The sequence below is a fragment of the Chelmon rostratus genome, chromosome 3, assembly GCF_017976325.1.
Source record: "Chelmon rostratus isolate fCheRos1 chromosome 3, fCheRos1.pri, whole genome shotgun sequence".
NCBI classification, from domain to species: Eukaryota; Metazoa; Chordata; class Actinopteri; order Chaetodontiformes; family Chaetodontidae; genus Chelmon; species Chelmon rostratus.
The window spans coordinates 6522106-6541162 of record NC_055660.1 but is presented as its reverse complement, the minus strand read 5'-3'; the positions used below and the strand labels follow the sequence as shown (position 1 = coordinate 6541162).

At 42.2% G+C, this 19057-nt stretch overlaps 1 protein-coding gene across 1 annotated transcript in view; it reads right to left on the bottom strand.

The window, feature by feature from the left end:
- Positions 1-19057, bottom strand: part of LOC121626542 (protein sidekick-1-like) — a 230513-nt gene that overhangs the window by 76448 nt on the left and 135008 nt on the right. The window contains exons 6-13 of the mRNA XM_041965127.1: positions 17759-17785; positions 11757-11859; positions 8104-8279; positions 5411-5494; positions 2533-2727; positions 1233-1349; positions 920-1087; positions 34-136 (exon numbers count right to left, since the gene is read on the bottom strand). Coding sequence (XP_041821061.1) covers positions 34-136; positions 920-1087; positions 1233-1349; positions 2533-2727; positions 5411-5494; positions 8104-8279; positions 11757-11859; positions 17759-17785 — 973 coding nt within the window. The remainder of the gene's footprint in view (positions 1-33; positions 137-919; positions 1088-1232; positions 1350-2532; positions 2728-5410; positions 5495-8103; positions 8280-11756; positions 11860-17758; positions 17786-19057) is intronic.

Sequence of the window (19057 nt, the reverse complement as noted above, 5' to 3'; positions counted from 1 at the left end):
TGCACGTACATGAACACACAAACAAGGAAGTACCTTATATTGACTCTGGGGTCATGTGTAGCATTACAGTCCAGAATAGCAGTGGTTCCTTTGATAACTCGCTGGTCTGTTGGAGGCACAGAAATGACCGTGCGACCTGCAAAATATCCAAGTGAAGTCCAGTGAAGAAGAGAAAAATGGAGAGAGAGAGAAGAGCAGTGACAGGGGCGGGATACATTAAGAGGCTGAAATTGAATTTGTTTAGTATTCTCTTACATTAACATGACACACAGTCTCCAGAGTAATGAGACATTAGTCTACGGCTTAGCCCAGAACTGTTGAAGCTAAACAGCACACAAGCATGCTCTCTCTCACAAACACACATACAGACATCCATATGCACATGCACACACACACACAGTTATAACACTGCTTAGTCTATCATATTATTGCTGCTTTGCTCTGTCCATGTCGTTTAAGAACCTCGAGAGATAAAGCGTACTGGTGGAAAATAAATGTCGATGCAGAATAGAGGCTATCTGTTATGTCCCTAACCCAGTCTCGGTATATTTAGAATGTGATCAGGCCTCAAATAGATGAGTATGGTTTTCATATATTACACTGCTCAACGGATGACTGTGGGTTAATCTAACTCAACAGTATTTAATCTGAAGCTGCCAAGATACATATTAAAAAAAATCAGCTGATCAATAAGTTTACCAGCTAATCAATCATACTCTTGCCTGGGCCAATCAGATGATTATTTCACCATTGCACCAGCTCGCTGCATCAATAACCAATCACGCTGCTGTACATTAGCCTCAGCTAATGCGAATAGACAGCTACAGATAAATTAGAGTTCCATGTCTGTTCTACTCTGTTTAGCAAATACATATCGAGCAGTTCAATTGTATATTGTTTGTATGTGTTTGTGTCTTACTCCAGACGGTGAGCGTGGCGGTGGCATTGATGGTTCCCTCTGCGGTTGAGGCGATGCAGGTGTATTCCCCTGAATCTTGGAAGCTGATTGGCTGAATCTCCAAACCACCTGACTGCAACAGTGTAAACCTGGGAACCTGGACAGAGCCGCTAGCTAAGACCTGCGATCCTACAGACAGAAAATGATAAAATATCCTTGAGTGAATGAAAGTAATCAAATCATTAAGCACATTTTTAATTAGAAACATCACGTCAGTGTGTTTGTGTCTCTGTGTGTACGCTCACTGTGTAATGCCGTGCATGTGGTCTGTTACCTTTCCTCCAGGTGATGGCGGGCTTCGGCGCTCCACTTGTCTGGCAGTTAAAGAGGGCTGTGTTCCCATCAGTCACTGTTTGGTCAGACGGAGGGAAGGTAAATGTGGGGGCCACACCTGAAACACGGGGAGAGAACATGAGAGGAAAGAAGAAGAGAAAGAAGAGAAATGGCTTCTGGGAGAAGATTCTTAGAAAAAGCAAGAGTGAAGCCGAATGGTAAAGACAAAACAGAAGAATGGAAAAAGAAAGGATGGCAGTGTTGATCTAAACACAAATGCTTCCTCTTCAGTCAATAGAGGCTTTATTCATCACCTAGTGCTACGTGTGTGTGCATAAATGTGGAAAGTGATGTTGTGAAAGCTCCAGGGAGACCTTTAATTATAACTCTCACTAAACACAACATAAATCTGCTGAGACAAATATATAGCTATCTCTCTCTCTCTCTCTCTCTCTCTATATATATATATATATATATATATATATATATATAGATAGATAGATAGATAGATAGATATAACATGCAGACTTCTGCAGGTGACAGGCACTGCAAACCAACCATCACTTGAATTGAACAACAAAATAGTCTTCTGTTTCAGGTGGGGGTGTAGGTGTCATATTTCCAAATCAAAAAAGAAGAACTTATGACACGGTTCTGTTTTCCAGCCCAAACAAAACCATTTCTTCATGGCAAAGCAGCACACAAGGCGTGTGATTTTCAAATGACAGTTAATGACCGTTGCAAAGGTCTGTGGTAAAAATATATACAATAAAGTGGGAGGGGGGTAAGAACAATAGAGCTGAAATGATTAGTTGATTAGTCAACCAATGCAAAAATTATCTGCGACTATTTTGATAATCAATTAGTCATTTAGGTAATTTTTCAAGGACAAATGCCAGTTTCTTAACTGAGGATTTGCTGTCGTTCTTTGTCTTACTCCATGGCAAATGAGATATTTTTAGTTTTTTGTATTGGGGAAAACAAGCAATTTCATGATGTCTCTATGGGCATTAGAGAAGTATAATGGGAATTTTTTACTATTTTTTTGACATTTTAGAGGCTTTAATGGATTCATTGAGAAAGTAATCTGAAGACTAATAATTAATGAAATCATCTTTAGTTGCAGCCTTAAAAAACAATTACAGCACATATGAGGTGATACAAAGAAAGAGACAGAAAATAAGGAAGATTAAACAGGAGTACATCAGAGGAGTGATTTCGGACTTGTGAGCATTGCTGCTGTTTGTGTGGATATACAAGTGTAAAAGTTTATTGTGTGTGTGTGTATCAGACAAACTCACTGGAGACAAGAAGCTGTGAGTATGCCTGGGTTTCTCCGGCAGCGTTGCGAGCGAGGCACTGGAATATTCCTCCGTCTCCTGGCTGCACCCTGCGCACCGTCAGCCCGGTTGCGGCGGTGACCTTGTAGCGAGGGTTGGCCAGTTTGGAAAGAGGCACCGAGTCCTTAAACCACTCTATCCTGGGCTGGGGCATGCCTACACGTGTGCATGAACACGAAAAACGCACACACAGAAAATGTTCAATTTCCTTAATAAGAAGCCAGCTGACCTCTCTGCTGAGCAGTGCTCCAACTCTGCCTAAAACAGCCACACAAACCCTTTTCGCCAATCTCTCCTCCCTGTTATCCACTCTCTCTTTATAAATATGCATGTGGGCATAATGGCTGCTAATAATATATTGATTAGAGGGTGTGGGTGGTCGGGTAAGGGTGGCAGAAAGGGCCAAAAAACATTCTGAATAAAAGATGTGGGCAAGTACAGCACACTGAACATCTACAGTATCAGCTCCCACCTGTCTGACGGACATGCCAGATATGACAGGCAGGGGGCTCAAGCAATTACTCTGTCTGAACCGTCCACACCGAGGTGTGTGTGTGTGCATGTGTGCGTGTGTTTGAGGGAGGGAGAGATGAATTCCACACTTTTTCTCAATCTGTTGGTGTCGAGCTTTCACAGACACGCGTGAAATATTCTTCACCCCCTTCTTGTCTCGCTCTCTCTGTCACTTTCCACTCTATCTGTCTTTTCCTCCTTTCCTCGTTCCCCCTCCCAGCCTCCATCCTTCTCTCCATACCCTCAGGCCACTGCTATTTAATTACACTGCCACTGTATCAGATTACTGAGGAGGAACATAAACTCGCTCAGTGTGTGAGAGAGAGAGAGAGAGAGAGGAGTATGTTGCAGTTTTTAGAGCTGCGTCCACTCCTGCTCATATAAATGTTTCCATGTAATCCATTTAAAAACAAGAGTCAAGAGCAATTTTCAGGCTTGAAAAGTACACTGTCTCTGTTCAAGAAGCCTCCGAACTTACGTACACACATACTGAATGACACCAAAACTCAGCATAATGTAAGGTCAATGGAGTCACCTTGACACAGCCTGGGCAGTGTGCAATTTAAATAAACATGACAGTCTGTATGAAATGTACAATGATCAGATCCAGCATCAGATCCCTCTACGAACTGACTAATACTTCAGGCATAGACAATATCAAGTTTTCATGTAAGGATTCATCACAATCGGCTCGTTCATTACCCATCAGGCTGCAAATTGCAGCAGAAGTAGAGCCCCAGTATGCTTCAAAGTGCTTGTCAGATCATTTAAAACCTCGCCCCCCCCCGACACCTTCCAACACCAGAATAGAGGGAGCAGCGCCCGATAATTTTCTAATCATCACGCTCATTTTACACACTGATTGGCAAGGTGTGCAGAGATGAGAGACTAGGCAGGATTTTAACCTCTTTCTCTAGCTGTCTGTTTTTAAATTCGTCACACAGCCACTGTCAACATCATGAATGCCTCTGAGGATAGACTGCCGGGAAGTGTGTACTGTTGTCCCCATTTGTACAATCCATTGTGTCTTGTCCGACTGCAGGCTTTTTGAATGAGGTCATCCCCAATGGGTATAACCCTGTGTGTTATTTTTTTATTTTTTTAAGACCATTTTACATAGTCAGTAAGTCCTATTGTTTAACCTTGCAATGCTATTGGATGGTAGATGTGTTTATAGGTCCGACCATCAGGCCATGAACTCACACAACCTGCATACCTGGGGGGTATTGGGGCCTAACAGGGATAAGCATTTCTGTCTTTGGATGTGGCCAGAACAATGATGTACAACCTACTTTCAGGTTTGGATTTAGCCTTAAAGCTAGTTTTTTATGAGCATACTGAGAACTTGAAGTATATATTAAAACAAGACTTCGCATCTTCATAGCACATTGAAAGTGCAGTGATCATTCTTCCTCTCATTACTGTCAGTGAAGAGATTCCCAAAATCAGAATATGGTGACAAACTATACCGTCCTCATTATGTGCTAGACTGCATTTCCATAGACTGAGTGAGTCAAATCAAGCAGGTATTGTCATGTTTTTAGCACAATGTTATTTGTTACCTGTCAAAAAAAAGAAGACTTGACCTACTTAACTCATACCTCTGAGGCCTAATCATTAGGTCAGCTGATTTTTAGAATGAATTTTCACACAAAACTAGGACTGTGGATTTTGTCCTCCATTTCATACATTGGAATCACTTTAGGAGTAGATCTCTTCACAGCCAGTACGAACAGGAGAAAATATTACCTTGATGAATAACTTGAATAAATGACCATATAGACATGTGAGCATTGCTTTAAGACATATTTGAAGATATATAAACCAGTCCTGCAAGTAAATACAACCCTGATTCCAAAAAATTTGGGCAACGGTGTAAACATATACAAAACATGGGAAAGTTTGCTACTCTTGACATATATTCAACTGAAAACAGCACAAACTTACTTCATCAACTTCATTGATATTTGTACATATCTGCTTATTCTGAATTTGATGCAGCAACATTATTTCAAACAAGTTGAAACAGGAGCAACAAAAGACTGGGAAAGTTGTGGAATTCTCAAAAAACACCTGTTTGGAACATTCCACAGGTAAACAGGTTCACTGGTAGCAGGTGATAGTATCATGTTTGGGTATGAAGGCGGCATTCTCGACAAGCAAGGAGCGAAGTTCACCACTTTGTGAAACACATGACTGTCACCACTGAAGGTAAAGACTGTTTGAAAATTAGGGTTGCAATTGCAATTGGGGTTGTAGTCACACATACATACACACACACACACGCACACACACACACACACACGCAGGCACGCGCATAGTATACCTGCAGCCAGGCAGGGGATATCCACATTCCTGTCGAGCTCAGCAAAGATCTTCCTCCTAGGTTGAGCAGTCAGAGAAGGAGGCTCTGCAGAGGAAAATGTTAGGGCACAAAATGTAAAACATTTTAATATTCAGCACATTCTGTATCAATACATGGATAAAATAACATCTCAAATTTAACAGCAAAAACTAAGAACACCCCCTGCTGTGTGCAACATGCTTGACGTTTGAATGTCTAAGTCCTCAAAAAGGCTTGAAAACTTGCTCAATCATTAAATAGCTTTAAAAAAAAATAAGATTTGGGAGTTTGCCCTCTCCTAGTATTTATTCTTTAATAGAGAAGAAACTCAGAACTGCAGAATAAAAACGGGTCCCCCTCATGGCCCTGAGTATCTTGAGTGTCATTGCAAGGCAGGATTTCTGTCTATCTGCCCTGTGAAATGACTTCTACACAGAGTCACAGACAAACACAGTCTCTGAGTTTCCCAAGGGAAACAATCCCCTTTTTAAACGACTCCATTTCCCTGCCAATAACTGCTCCCTCTAAACATCTTCACCAGTGTCGCTCTAAATGCTGACAGCAGCTCCGAGACAAAGCTTCCCTCGATTTGAAAGCGGATGTGTGCCTTTTTACATGACTGTAATGTTACATGTGAAGAAAAAATTCCCTCCTCCTGCATAGGCTCCATTTTTTTCAAAAACATTTGTTAATATTCAGGCAGCGATATTGACGGGGTGACAGACGGCTAATTCATTTTCCGTCTAGCATCTCTGGAAAAGTGGCAACCTGTTCACTCAAAAATGACTTTGAAGAAAATTACATGTCCAGTGTATGCACTAAATAATGAATGTGTAAAGATATAATTTGTATTGAAAAAAGAGAAAGAAGTCTCATTTCAGGATGTTTGTCTAAGACTATACCTGTTTAATCCTAAATTAAAAAAAATACGGTATCATTCTTTAAAGTACAAAGTTGTTGTACTTTAAAGAATAAATCTGTTTGCTCAGGTGTCATTTCTCTCAACTTCCCCTTTGTTGCTTCACACAGTATGTGTGAATGTGTAAACTTGGCGGCTGTAAAAAAAAAAGATGAACACCAAAATTTTGATCCAGTTGTGAGCATGTGTGTGTGTCGAGCAGATTCCCATGTTGGTGCTGCATTTATTCTGCTCGACTACACTGACTTTAAAGTTCTTTAATTCTTTTAAACCAACACATCTCCTATCTTTAATGTGCGCGGCACAACTCTGCACGATTTTTGACAAGAGAATGTGAGAGGCGTGTAGTGAAGGGGGAAGAGGAAAACAAGAGTTGAATAACAGCCATGCGGCGTTACACCGATAACACAGGTGCATTAATCGCCTTCAGTCAGGTGAGTGCAAAATCTTAGACGCACAACAGAACACATTTTGGAGTGTTTGGGTGGTTGGGTTTAGAGATTTGAGCTTCTGTGGATTCCCCGCTGTCTGCCTGCAAAACAAAGATGGAGAACAACAACAGATATATTGTTGTTTGCACCAGCAGCCGTCGGTACAGTATACAACATGGGCACGCGGTGTCATACATATTCCGATTAGTGGATCTGGGCAGAAAAGAAAATGAAATTGAATAATGAATACCTTTGAGGCTGTCTCCTAGTTTCACACAGACACATACACTATTCTGTTTAGGAATCCCTTTCATTGCATCAAGGTCTGTTGAGCCCATAGCAGAAAAAGGGGATCAGTATCAATGTATTCATCAGTCTCTACTCCTCTGATACATGTGAATGCATGCAGACTTTGTCCCTGCCTGGCAGGCCTTAACAGTCCTGTTGCCTAATGAAGGAAGATAACGTAGAGAGGGAGATACAGGGAGAAGAAAGAAGGAAAGAAGGAGGCAGGCAGAGGGTACAAAAGTTGGTGGTAGATAGGGTGGAGGGGCGGCACAGAAAGGGAATGACTAGGGCATAAATATTCAAGCAGGCCTTTTCTGACTAGTGAGTATTCTGTAGGCGTGGGTAGTTTGCTCTCTTCGCGTTAGGTGCTCCCTCGCTCCGACACAGATCAAAAAAGACGCTGACGAACTGGGGGGAGAAAAGTTTTGCTTCATCAATCACACGCTCCGCGCTTGTGTGTATGTTGTTTTCTATTTACGCACACATATCAAGGACAGGCATGGATTGTGACGAGAGCGCTCCTGTTTGAGTGCTTTCAGTGTTCTCCTATTGATTGGAGACTCCAGGGAACAAAACTAATTTAGCTGCCAGGCAAACATGTGTGTCTGCGGTGCCATATTGTGATTGCGTGTAAGCGCATGCGTGTAATTGTGAGCACGCGGGCGATTTTGTGTGTATGTAACAGCTGTTTGTGACTACAATGGACAGTTTATTGGTGAGCGTGGACAACCGATTCAGCTCGAGTGGTCCTGTAGTTGACAGTCACTGCCCGGGGTGTTCACAGTCATGCTTCCAGGAGGAAAGGAGGAATAAATGAAGGAATAAGCAGAATGAAACAGTGCCTGCAGCAAAAAATGCACAAGAAAAGACGCTAGGGAAGTTGAAACTAAAATTAATGGCACATGTTGAGGGCATTAGGCTTGATGGGTCAGGCCAAGCCAGGATAATCGTGGATAATCATGTCAGGCGCTACATGTGTGCCTGTTCGTGTGTCTGTGGATGTGTGTGTGTGTCAGAGTGACTGCGTTTTTTCTTACCCATTACAGTGAGGTGTGCCCTGGCCTCCACAGGTTTGGCGGTGCTGTTACTAAGCAATGCTTCGCAAACATATAAGCCCGTGTCAGAGGAGGTAGGGGCAGGAATAATGAGCTGACGCCCGCTGGCCAGCCGACGCCCATCACGCTTCCATGACACCACGAGGCTGTCTATTGGTCTGAGAGAAGAGAAGAGAAGAGAAGAGAAGAGAAGAGAAGAGAAGAGAAGAGAAGAGAAGAGAAGAGAAGAGAAGAGAGGGAATGAATGAATGAATGAATAGCAGTAGGGTAGATTCGAGTAAAAGGACAAGAGTGACAGAAGGCAATTACGACATGTTAAATCCATCAGTTTATGTGTCAATGAGGCAGGAAATGAATGATGACAGTCTGTATATCAGAGCAGTCAACTCTATTCAGCATGAAGGAGCTTCTGTCAGTTAGTCTGGATGGTGGAGAAGGGAATGGGTTTTTATATAAAATGAATTTTTGTTTTGGTTAAACTACATCAAACACTATTTCTGCATGTGTGTGTAGTATGTGTGTGTGTGCCTTTGTGTAAGACAACATTAATACAGAAAGTTCGGCTCAGTTTTCGGTGCATTTTCATGCAACAATTCAATTCTTACATGCAATCTGTATTAAAATTTGCATCTGATTTAATAGGACAATTATGTGATCAGCAGCTTGAGCTGCCTTCTAGATGAATTTGTTAAAGACTACTTAAAGGTCTTAGTTTAGTTATGAGATCTGCCCACAAGTGTAGTGATGCAAATGTGAATCCTCACTGTTAAAATAACATTAAAAACATATTAAAATATTGCTTAGGCTGCAATTAGACAACAGCAAAAATGATTTAGGTGTGTATTACTTACAGGATTACGTAACAGTTTTTGGCTAGAGAGGCTTGTAAAAACAGTGCATTAGAGTCATTAAACAAACAATAGGAATTAAGCAATGCATAAAAAAGCCTGATGTCTAAAACACATTAGCTTAAAGATCATTGTTACATTGTTCTGAGTTATTATTATCGTATTCTTATTATTTGTAAGACGCTCTTTTATTCCAACAGCAATCACTTTGCTGATGACATTAAATGGCACAAACAAACACACACATATTAAGAGATGTGGGGGAGGTGAAGACAAGCTGGTAATTCAGCATCAAAATTCAGGTAGGACAAAGGGCATGTTTGGACAATTCTTGCATTCAACGGCATGTTTTGTGTCATAAAATGTGCCGATTTGGATGTAAATCGGGTCAGTTTGGTAAAAACAGCTGAAGACAAGAAAAATCATTATGTGTCATTAGTCACATCATACTGGATAACATGGATGAACACGCAACCACTTAATATGCAGTCCAACTGTAAATAACATAATGTTAGACATAAAATGTATTTTGCCTTTTCTTAGGATACAGTAGAGAGTAAGCTTCTTCCTCTCTCAGTCAATACAACCCGAGGTAGAGACAAAGCTGGATGGAAAAATAATTAAACTTCCTGCTAGGATGATATGTCAAAATCTTAATATGCTGACTCAGTGGGTCCTGTCCACAACAAAAGAATCCAAAACTTACCCCAAGAGTGAAAAGCAGATTTTACAGCCCTTAATACTTCTCCCGCTGTAACTGCTTGTTTTCAATCAAAGTCCTAATTATTTTAGCACTCTACCAGGACTGTATTAGTGGATATAACTGATTAATGGATAATGATAGCAGATGCTTTTAGACTTCAGCACTGCACTTGATCATACTCTTCTTTCTTCAAACTTCAATGGAATAGTTTCTATCTTTCAGTAGTTCCCTGAGTACAGAATTATCTCTCTGGAGTTGAAATCTTTCAGTGGGTGCTTCTCTGATGTAAGAAATATTCCTTGTGGAGTGGATTGTTTCTGGCACAAGAAATGCAGGAGACTGAGCAGCAGTTGTATTGCCTATAGAGCAGGGTATAAAGACCAAATAACTTATTGTTAAATATATAAAAATGTCTGGTCTGAGCATCTTCCACATGGTTTATATGAAGGCAATGGATCCTGCTGTTTCTGTTGTTGTGTAATACAGTTTTCATACTGTACCTTGAGCATTACCCAGTGGTCAAGTGCTTGTTAAGTGCTGCTGAGAAACATTTAATAGGACTCACAAAGGCCACAGCAGTCTGGCTATCCATGGATAAATAACACAATCCAACAAAAACCTAACAAATAATCCACGGTTAAACTGAATACAGCTCTACATGTTAAGCAAGTAGAGCCCAGAATATTACCTGCTGGGTTCTGACGATCAAGGATAGCAGTGCTTTTATCTGGTTAAAGCAGCTTCAGCCTCGCTTTTCAATCAATGTTGGACTCATGCAGGGTCTGAGAGCATATTACAAAATGTTTTATACAGATACTAGTAGGATATTGTTCTGGCTACCCAAAATGTCCACCAGAAAAAAAATACCAGGGCAGCTGGGTGAGCTGTAATGCGCTCCCTGAAGGAGCTTTCTCCATCCTCTGGTATCAGAAACAGTCAATTCAGTGTATGTGATACAGAAAACAGGAGAAAGTGTTGTAGATGTCATATATAGCTATATCGTTCTCACGACACCCCTGTGACTAATACACAGAAATGAGGTTGAAAACTGGGGTTAAGTGTTCCTTCAGTCTTGACAGACGAGTCTAGCCGAAACAGTTGAAATAAAAGGACACACAGCAGGATATATTCGAAACAAATACGGCATTGTTGAACATAAAGCACACAGGAGCCAGTGCTCAGTTGGCTTTCTGTCAGCTGAGTTGTTGGCATCTCTGGAAGTGAAGCAGAATTTGTTGTTGCTATGAGAAACATCATTGAGTCAGACTGGGGGGGTCGACAGTTGGCGGCAACCTTGGGAGTGAGGACACGTTTGGGAAGTGAGGGAAGTGGCAGGCCCTCACTCTCAGACAGAGACTCAAAGGGCTGTTGAAGGTTAAGGCTTGGTTTAATGGGCTAGGTTAGAATTAGGTTAGGGTAAATGGGGGAATGCATTATGTCAGTGAGTGTCCTCGTAAGGGTAGAAGTCCAAACAATTGTGTGTGTGTGTGTGTGTGTGTGTGTGTGTGTGCGCATATAATGCTTGGCATGGGCCAGTGTGTGATTTGTGGGTGTGTTTAGCTTCTCGGTTGATGTCAGATGGGGCTTTGATCCAACTTCTGTTTAATTTAACTTGGTACTGATGTGTATGTGTGTCTGAGGATGTGTAAGACTCATGTTGTGGGGACATAAATCTGTTTACACGGTGACATCGTGGGGACTCACAACTCCCCATAACGTAAATCATTAGAGCTTAAGCTTAAGGTAAGGGCCAGGTTTAGGCAGCTGTGGTTATAGTTTGGATAAGTCTTCAAGAAATGAATGTAAGTCTATGTAACATCCCCAAAAGCAATGGAAATGTAACTGTGTGTGTGCGTGTGTGTGTGTGTGTGTGTGTGCGCCTCCACGCTAATACTAGGGGGAGAGACTTGCTGAGCTACGAGTTTATGTGGTGTCCTCTAATTGCCCTGCAAGAAAACAATGCTGTATAGAAAGAAATGAATTGTTCACGGATGTGTGTGTGTGTGTGTGTGTGTGTGTGTGTGTTTGTGTGTGTGTGTGTGTGTGTGTGTGTGTGTATGTGAATGCACATAAAAGAAATTTACCTGGCATTAGCAATGCACTCCAGTGTAGCCTCACTGCCTGCCACCACTGTTGTGTCTTTGGGTCCAATCACAATCACTGGAGCCACGATTTCTAATTCAGGATCTGTGAAAGGGAGAAAAAATATGAGAGGCAGTTTAGACCATAAATCAGGCACTGCAGCATATTCTCAAACACAGACCACAACGGCCTCCCACTCGCACTGCTATACACTTTCACACATGCACAATCACACTCTCTTGTACTCACCACGATGGCTTTCGCTGTGTGCATTTAGCCTTATTGGAACTCAGATTTGTTCATAATTCTATCATCCACCTGAATTTTCAACAATCTAGCTGTTGGACAAGAAGAAACATTTCTGAAATGTTCGAAATGTTGGTTGGTTGTTTTGCAGTTTGAGCGGTTCTGGGATTCAATCACCAAAATAGTGAACATGTATTGGTTTACATATTACTGAAGTAGCATTTACAGCTAACTGTAGTCTTAATCGAGTCTGTGCTGTTATCTGGTTAAAACTCAACTTGGCTGCAAAACAGATGCACCAAATTTTCTGCATCTTCTTCGCCATTCCATACCGTATTCTTTTTTCATCTTATTTTCCATTCAAAGTAGAAATGCAACATTTGCCGTGTCTCACCAGCTCAGCACACACACAAATATGCTCAAAGAAAATAAACACAGGAGAGATTGATAGTATATTGAATGTAAGGAGAATGCAAAAAGTGGAGGAGACGTATACAATAAGAAATGAATGATAGAGGATAACAGTAAAAGACTGACAGTGCAGAAGAGAGAATGATAGTACATGTGATTGAGAACAGATGTTTCTGTGTCAGAGTCTGACAGAACTGAATGAGAGTTTGAGTGAAACTATAATTCTTTATGTTACTCCTAAACTGCTATTGTCTCTTATCCCAGACATATTTTCAGTCTTAAACACACACACACACACACACGCACGCACACACAAAATAATTCTCTCTTATAAACAATATGACTCTTTGTCAAGCACACCACTGTTCTGTCTGAAGTACAATAATGATGTATTGGAGAGCCTATGATGGTGCATGTGAGTTAAAGTGATAGTGTTTAGAAATGAGTACAGTGGTGTGAGTATGTGAAGAATGATTTATGGCCTAAAAGGTGTGTAGGAGAGTACGGTGGTGTGTGTGCAAGATTCTGATTGTGTGTGTGAGTATGATTTATGGTGGGGATGGATGCTTAAAAGAAAAGGACACACTGGGATCGTTATCAGTTTGAAGCGTCTAACATCTGCTCAGCAAAATAGTACCAAAACAGCAGAAAAAATATTTAGCAATGTTTACAGAGTGTGTGAAGCCTACACACAGCGTGTACTGTTATGTGAGTTCTTGTGTATGAACACTGGTTTTCCCATAGATGCACCATATAAGTGATGAATATGTAGATTTTCAATAAGGGAGGAGTAGGGACTACAAATTAACAGTCTAGGTCTGATAAGGGATGGTGAGGGGTGTGAGAAGGGGGGTGTGGAGGGAAGGCAGGGGGAAGCAAGGAGCAGCTTTGATCTCCCCTTTTGATGGGAGGAAGGAGGAAAAGGTGGTAATTAACTCCATGCTCTTTATTCCTCCTTCTCATTCTCCCTCTCTCTCTCTCTTTCAGACAGAAAGAGCTGAAGAGCTGGAAAGTCATATCCCACTGTCACAGGGAATAAGATATGCGAGTACAGGAAGACAGGCAAATGATAGCACGCGCACACACACACACACACACACACACACACACTGTCTTGACACATACTGACGCTCCAACTCAAGGTAGAGGTTCAGTCATTAACGGGGAGAGATAAGTGAAGTGACACAAAAAAGAAGGTGGAGGTCTCTATTACTCTCTCCCAATTTCTCCCTAACACACACACACACACACACGCACACACACACATTTTCTCACATGCTGTATACATACACACAAAACCATTTTGGCCTTAATTTCGTTGTGCAGAGAGCAACATCTTGTACAACGTATTACAATTTGAAAGGTTTGGTGTCGAAGAGACAAAGGTGGGCAGGAGTGGGTGGAAGATAGAGAGAGACAGAGGGACAGCGGAGAGGCAGACGTAGACGGAGAGAGAGTAAGTGGAGAGTGTCCATTAGCTGTCCACTGTGGGAAGCAGAGGTCAGGGAGGGACTAGTAGCCATCAGTGGAGCCTTAATGGCAACAGCGACCGCTGATAATGGGCGGAGGGGGGATGTGAACCCAACTTGTTAACTTGGGCTGTGTGTCTGAGGGACGCAGACAGATAAATCAGGATAGCAGCAACACCTGTATGACAAGGGGGAACAGGGCTCGGAGGAGAGAGATTATAGAGAATATCTATGTAGATGGGAAAAGTGAAGGGGGGCCGTGCAGATGGTCGTCCTTTTCCTGGACTGACAGACATGATGGTAGAAATAGAAGGGAAAGCAAAATGCCATATGGTTGTGTGATCTGCGCTCTTCTTTTCCCTCTGTCAGCGTGTCTAACATCCTCTTTCTCGGGGGAAATCTCTATCGTTTCATCTCGTCTGTATCTCTCGTTCCCCACTGCATATCCCTATCATCCTCTTATCTCCTCCTTTTTGTTGTTTAAACAGGGATTATCAAATTAATCTTCCTCAACTTAAACAAAGAGAAATATTCAAACTGGCAGACAGTGTTATTACGGTGTGTGTGTGTGTGTGTGTGTGTGTCAGCTGTAGAAGCTAAAAGGCTCCCTGTAAAGATTCTACAAAGAGAGTCCAGAAGTTTAATCTAACTCTATTGGATTCCTCATTTAGCAAATGAGAAACACCATGTGGCAGAGAGATGGAGAGTGGGAGTGATGGAGGGAAGGAGGGCAGCGAGAAACGCAGGGAGAGTTGTAGTATAATGAAGCAATATCAAACAACAACTTGGGGCAGAAAAGCTTCATTAAAGAAAGAGGGACGATAAAAAAGAAGAGCTGTTTAAGCAGGTGAAGAAATAAATAGATCAGGATACGGAAAAAAGCAGGAATTTGGTGTGTGTGCACGTGGATGTGGGTATAATTTAACAGCAGGCAGGCGGTGACGCATTGCAACGTTGCAGTGCTCTCGTCAGTGCAATCATTGCTGATTGACAGTTAAGTGCTGCTGAGGCGACACAGCTGTGTGAGGGTGTGCATGCATGTGTGTGTGTGTGGCATTCAGAGGGAGGCAGAAAAATCCCAAATTAAATCAAGGATAGGAATGATGATAAAAAACAGGGCAAAGTAAAAGGATTGATGCAGCTTTAGGGCAGGAAAGAGATAGAGATGGATAAATAGAGTGAGAGAGAGATAGACAGAGAGTCAGAGAGAGAGAGGGGGGGGAGATGAAAGGCTATTCCATCCACAGATTAGAATGTAATCCCTCGTCGAATGGATTCTCTCAGATTACAGCTTGTTCTCCTATTAAATCTGCCAGTCACTTCAACCTCCCTATTGTGTCAATGAGTCAACCCTGTGTGTGTGTGTGTGTGTGTGTGTGTGTGTGTGTGTGTGCGTGTGCGTGTGTGTGTGAGAACTTTCTATGACTGAAGATCTGTGTTTTTTAAGCCTTTCAGACAAATCTCTGCAGAGACATCGAGAGCAGAGGGATTGGCTAAGGGGTGAAAACACACACATCTATCTGCATGCATACACACACAAACACACACAAAAGCACACAGGAGGAGGCTGGTGTTGGCTGACTGTGTATTAATAGAGTTGTCAGATAGGTGTCTGCAGGGTTCACAGCTAACTAACGCATATCACACTGAGACCGCATGCACAACAGAGAAAGAGGGAAAAAGTTTGAGAGAAAGAAAGAGGGTAAATTATGAGAGACAAAGCAAAAAAAAAAAATGGAAAAGATGGAGAGGAGGGACACTGAAAATGAGAGGTTAAAGAAAATGGGTAGCTTTTATGAATATTTTAAAAGGTTTTTTTGGAAGGTATACAAAAGTAAATGGAGAGGAGAAGGTGATCATTTGCTGATCTCTCCAGAGAATTCTGCATGTGTGTGAGAGTGGGGTGAGTGTTTGTGCGTGTCACTGCGCTCATTAATGCTGCATGCTGACAGCTAAGTGTCATCGTCTGACTACACTTGCCTTAGAATGCCAATATAAAACCACAAGCCAAGACATGCCGCACACGCACGCGCGCACACACACACGCACACACACACACTTAAAGCCACACCACACAAGAGTAGAGGATCCAAGCCCCAAGGGGAGACAGACAAAGACAATGGGAAGCAGTAAGGACTGAGAAAGATGCCCGATTTTAAATATTCATCTCTTCCTTCAGCTGCCAACCCCTCTATCTATCTCTGTCATCGCACCACACAAGAAATGGAAGGAGGAGATGGAGAGTCGGGAGAGAAAGAGAGGAAGAGGACGAAACAAGAACCATGTAGCAGTAATGGAGAGGCAGAGCAGGAGTTAAGCTCTCGGGAGTGCTCAATGATTATTTGATTAATTTTGAGTATTCTATTAGTTGCGGTTTTTTGGCTGCTTGACAAAACCCACAATGACATAATGAGGTAACATTTCATCATCGCTGTACTGGAATAAGGGCGTGTGCAATTGCTTTATGCCTGCAAACTTTTCTTGAAACAGTGAGGAAAACTGAGATAAAATATATATTTTCCTCCATTAATTCTAAAAAAAAAAAAAAAAAAAAATCATCAACGCATGACAGTGACACCTGACATTTTTACACAGTTAGTACTCTAAAAAAAGAAAATATGTCAATGTTGCACCAAAGTAATTAGAACAGTTTGTGCTCATAAAGGAACCTAAGAGCAGGACCTGAGCACTCCATGTTCTCTGTGACTCAGTGGTTGCGTATCAGCAGATACCAAACACCACTCTATTTCATTTGGACTCAGGTGATGCCGTAGGAAAACGAGTCAGCGCGTCTGATGTAGAAGACAAAATGCCCAAATGAAGGGGAGCATGTGAGTCAGTTCAGGCAGTCAACTTGAGTCTGCCACCACGCTCACAAGACATACTCTTCTCACTGCAATACCCTACGCACCCTTTTCATTATAGCAGTGTACTAACGCCGTCGGCGTTCCACTCACTCTTTTGCTGCTCACCTGAAAGCTATGCTGACACCAGTGCTGCTGCAGCAGCTGTTCATATAACATCTCCCACCTTCACTCCAGCATCCAGCTGTAGGCTTTAAGTTAATGTTCCCATAGGTGAGTTATTATTGTCACTCCCCACTCCCTGCTGTGTTGAGCTTAGTGTCTCTTTGTGGGGAGCGACGAGGTCAGAGCCAAGACTCAAAATATTAACCCCGACTTCATAATCCATTCCGCACGAGTCGGCTGCAGAACTTGGATTAGACAATGTCAAGCCTCAGGTTTCGTCTGATGCAGTCCTCGTCCAGTGGTGCTCTCATTTACAGGGGGAACAGAATACTTTCAAACTGGGACCTGAAATGGCATCAGAGGCTCTTCCAGCTCTTGCTTTGCATCTGTCACACTGATGACAGCAGATAGCTAAAGACAACTGACTCACAACCAAGGCACTGTTGTGCCTGTGCTACATCCTAAATAGACTATTTTAAACTTATTTGGTTCAAAGGTCATGCTGGAACAAAACAAGTTGTATATTGAACCACTTATGTGAACAGAACGTATCATGACAAATGAGGATACCACACATATTGTGAACCATCAGATTATTTTATTTACTACCCAACATACACAGGCCTACAGCAGGCTAACCTTAAGGTGAGAGGCACTGAACTATAGGTTTTTCTTACTAGTGAGGCAGAAACAGTGAAACTGCACTGGTGGAACATCTTTTACAGCATGTACCCGCCGCTGCTGCCAATGTGACCTTCAGCAAAGCATTTAGCTGAGCATCCCTCAGCTCCAACTCTCTGGTAGGAGCAAAGGTCACAGCAATATTTGTCTCAGTTTAGACAGAGAGCGAGAGGACAGAGCCAGAGAGAAAAGCAGGGAAGATAATGTAAATGTAAATGCATTCTTTACCTGTTGACCCACGGTTCTTCTTGCCAACTGTCCATCAGCCAAAGAGAATGGGATGAAAAGAAGTGGGACAAAAGGGGAGAGTGGGGGGGAGTAGGGGAGAGGGGAAAACAGGAGAGATATAATTTAGATTTCAAGTGTTTCCTCAGGGTGCAGCAAAAAGACGCATTTAGCAAAAACACATTAAAAAAGCAAAAGAAAATACAGGCTTTCACAAATCAGCAGCTCTAAGGCATCTCAGAGTTGAGGAGGCACGCAGGAAAGGGAAGATCCTTCCCTGAGAAGGAGGAAAACACGAGTACAGACAGAGAAATGGATGAGAGGGAGGAAGAGACAGAGAAGAAGAGAGAATGGCATGTTATCATGGAGTCCAGAGGAAGACGAGCGGTTTGCAGCCCATCCATCAACTGCCAGCTACAAAATTTTGTCTCTCTCATTCACTCTTTTCTTCTCTCCCTCTGCCCCCCCCCACAGCCTTTCTCCCTGTATTTGTCATAAGTCTGGAGGTAGCAAGACTGTAGGCTGTGAGAAAATGATGGCATTGACATTCTACTAGCAGAAAATCTACATTCACCATTCATCTATCAATACAATACCCGTTCATGCTCCTATTCAGCCTCTCAGTCACTCGCTCAACACTTGAATACTGGGTGTGTGTTTGTGTGTACGTTCGTTTTGATCTGAGAGTGTGCGTGTGTGTGTGTGTGTGTGTGTGTGGTGAAAATGTGCATCAGGGCCTTAATTTAGATTCTGACGTATCACATCAGCATCAGCGCAAAGTTCATTCAGCCGATGTGGCGAACACACGCATGCTCGCACACACACACACACAAACACACACATGGTGTTTGAAAGCAAGTGATGAAGAGTGAGCAAGCTAGCTGATGAGGAAGAAAAACAAAGGCTAGCAGCTCGGCAGCTAAAAGAACACACTGAAAAAAGCTGAGGGAGGGGAGAGAAAGCCTTCAGACACAAACAGTTCGAATGTTTTCATCATTTCTGCTGAAAATACAGATTCATGTGTAGTGAGGGGTTGCTATTGAACCTCAGTACTTCCAAAATGTGTTCACAGAGTACTTCATACTGATTAGTGTTCGAAGTTGGCATTGAACGTCAGACCAGATTCATGGTCTTGTTACTTTTTTTCAATTTAAGACTTTATTTTATAAAGTTCTTCTTTAAGTATTAGAATAACATCATCTATGGCTGCTTGCCTACAGCTGATGCAGTATAAATAAAAAGAGGGTTGACACGTATCAGTATAATTGACCACAATAAAAAAGCACCATAAATGACAGCCTT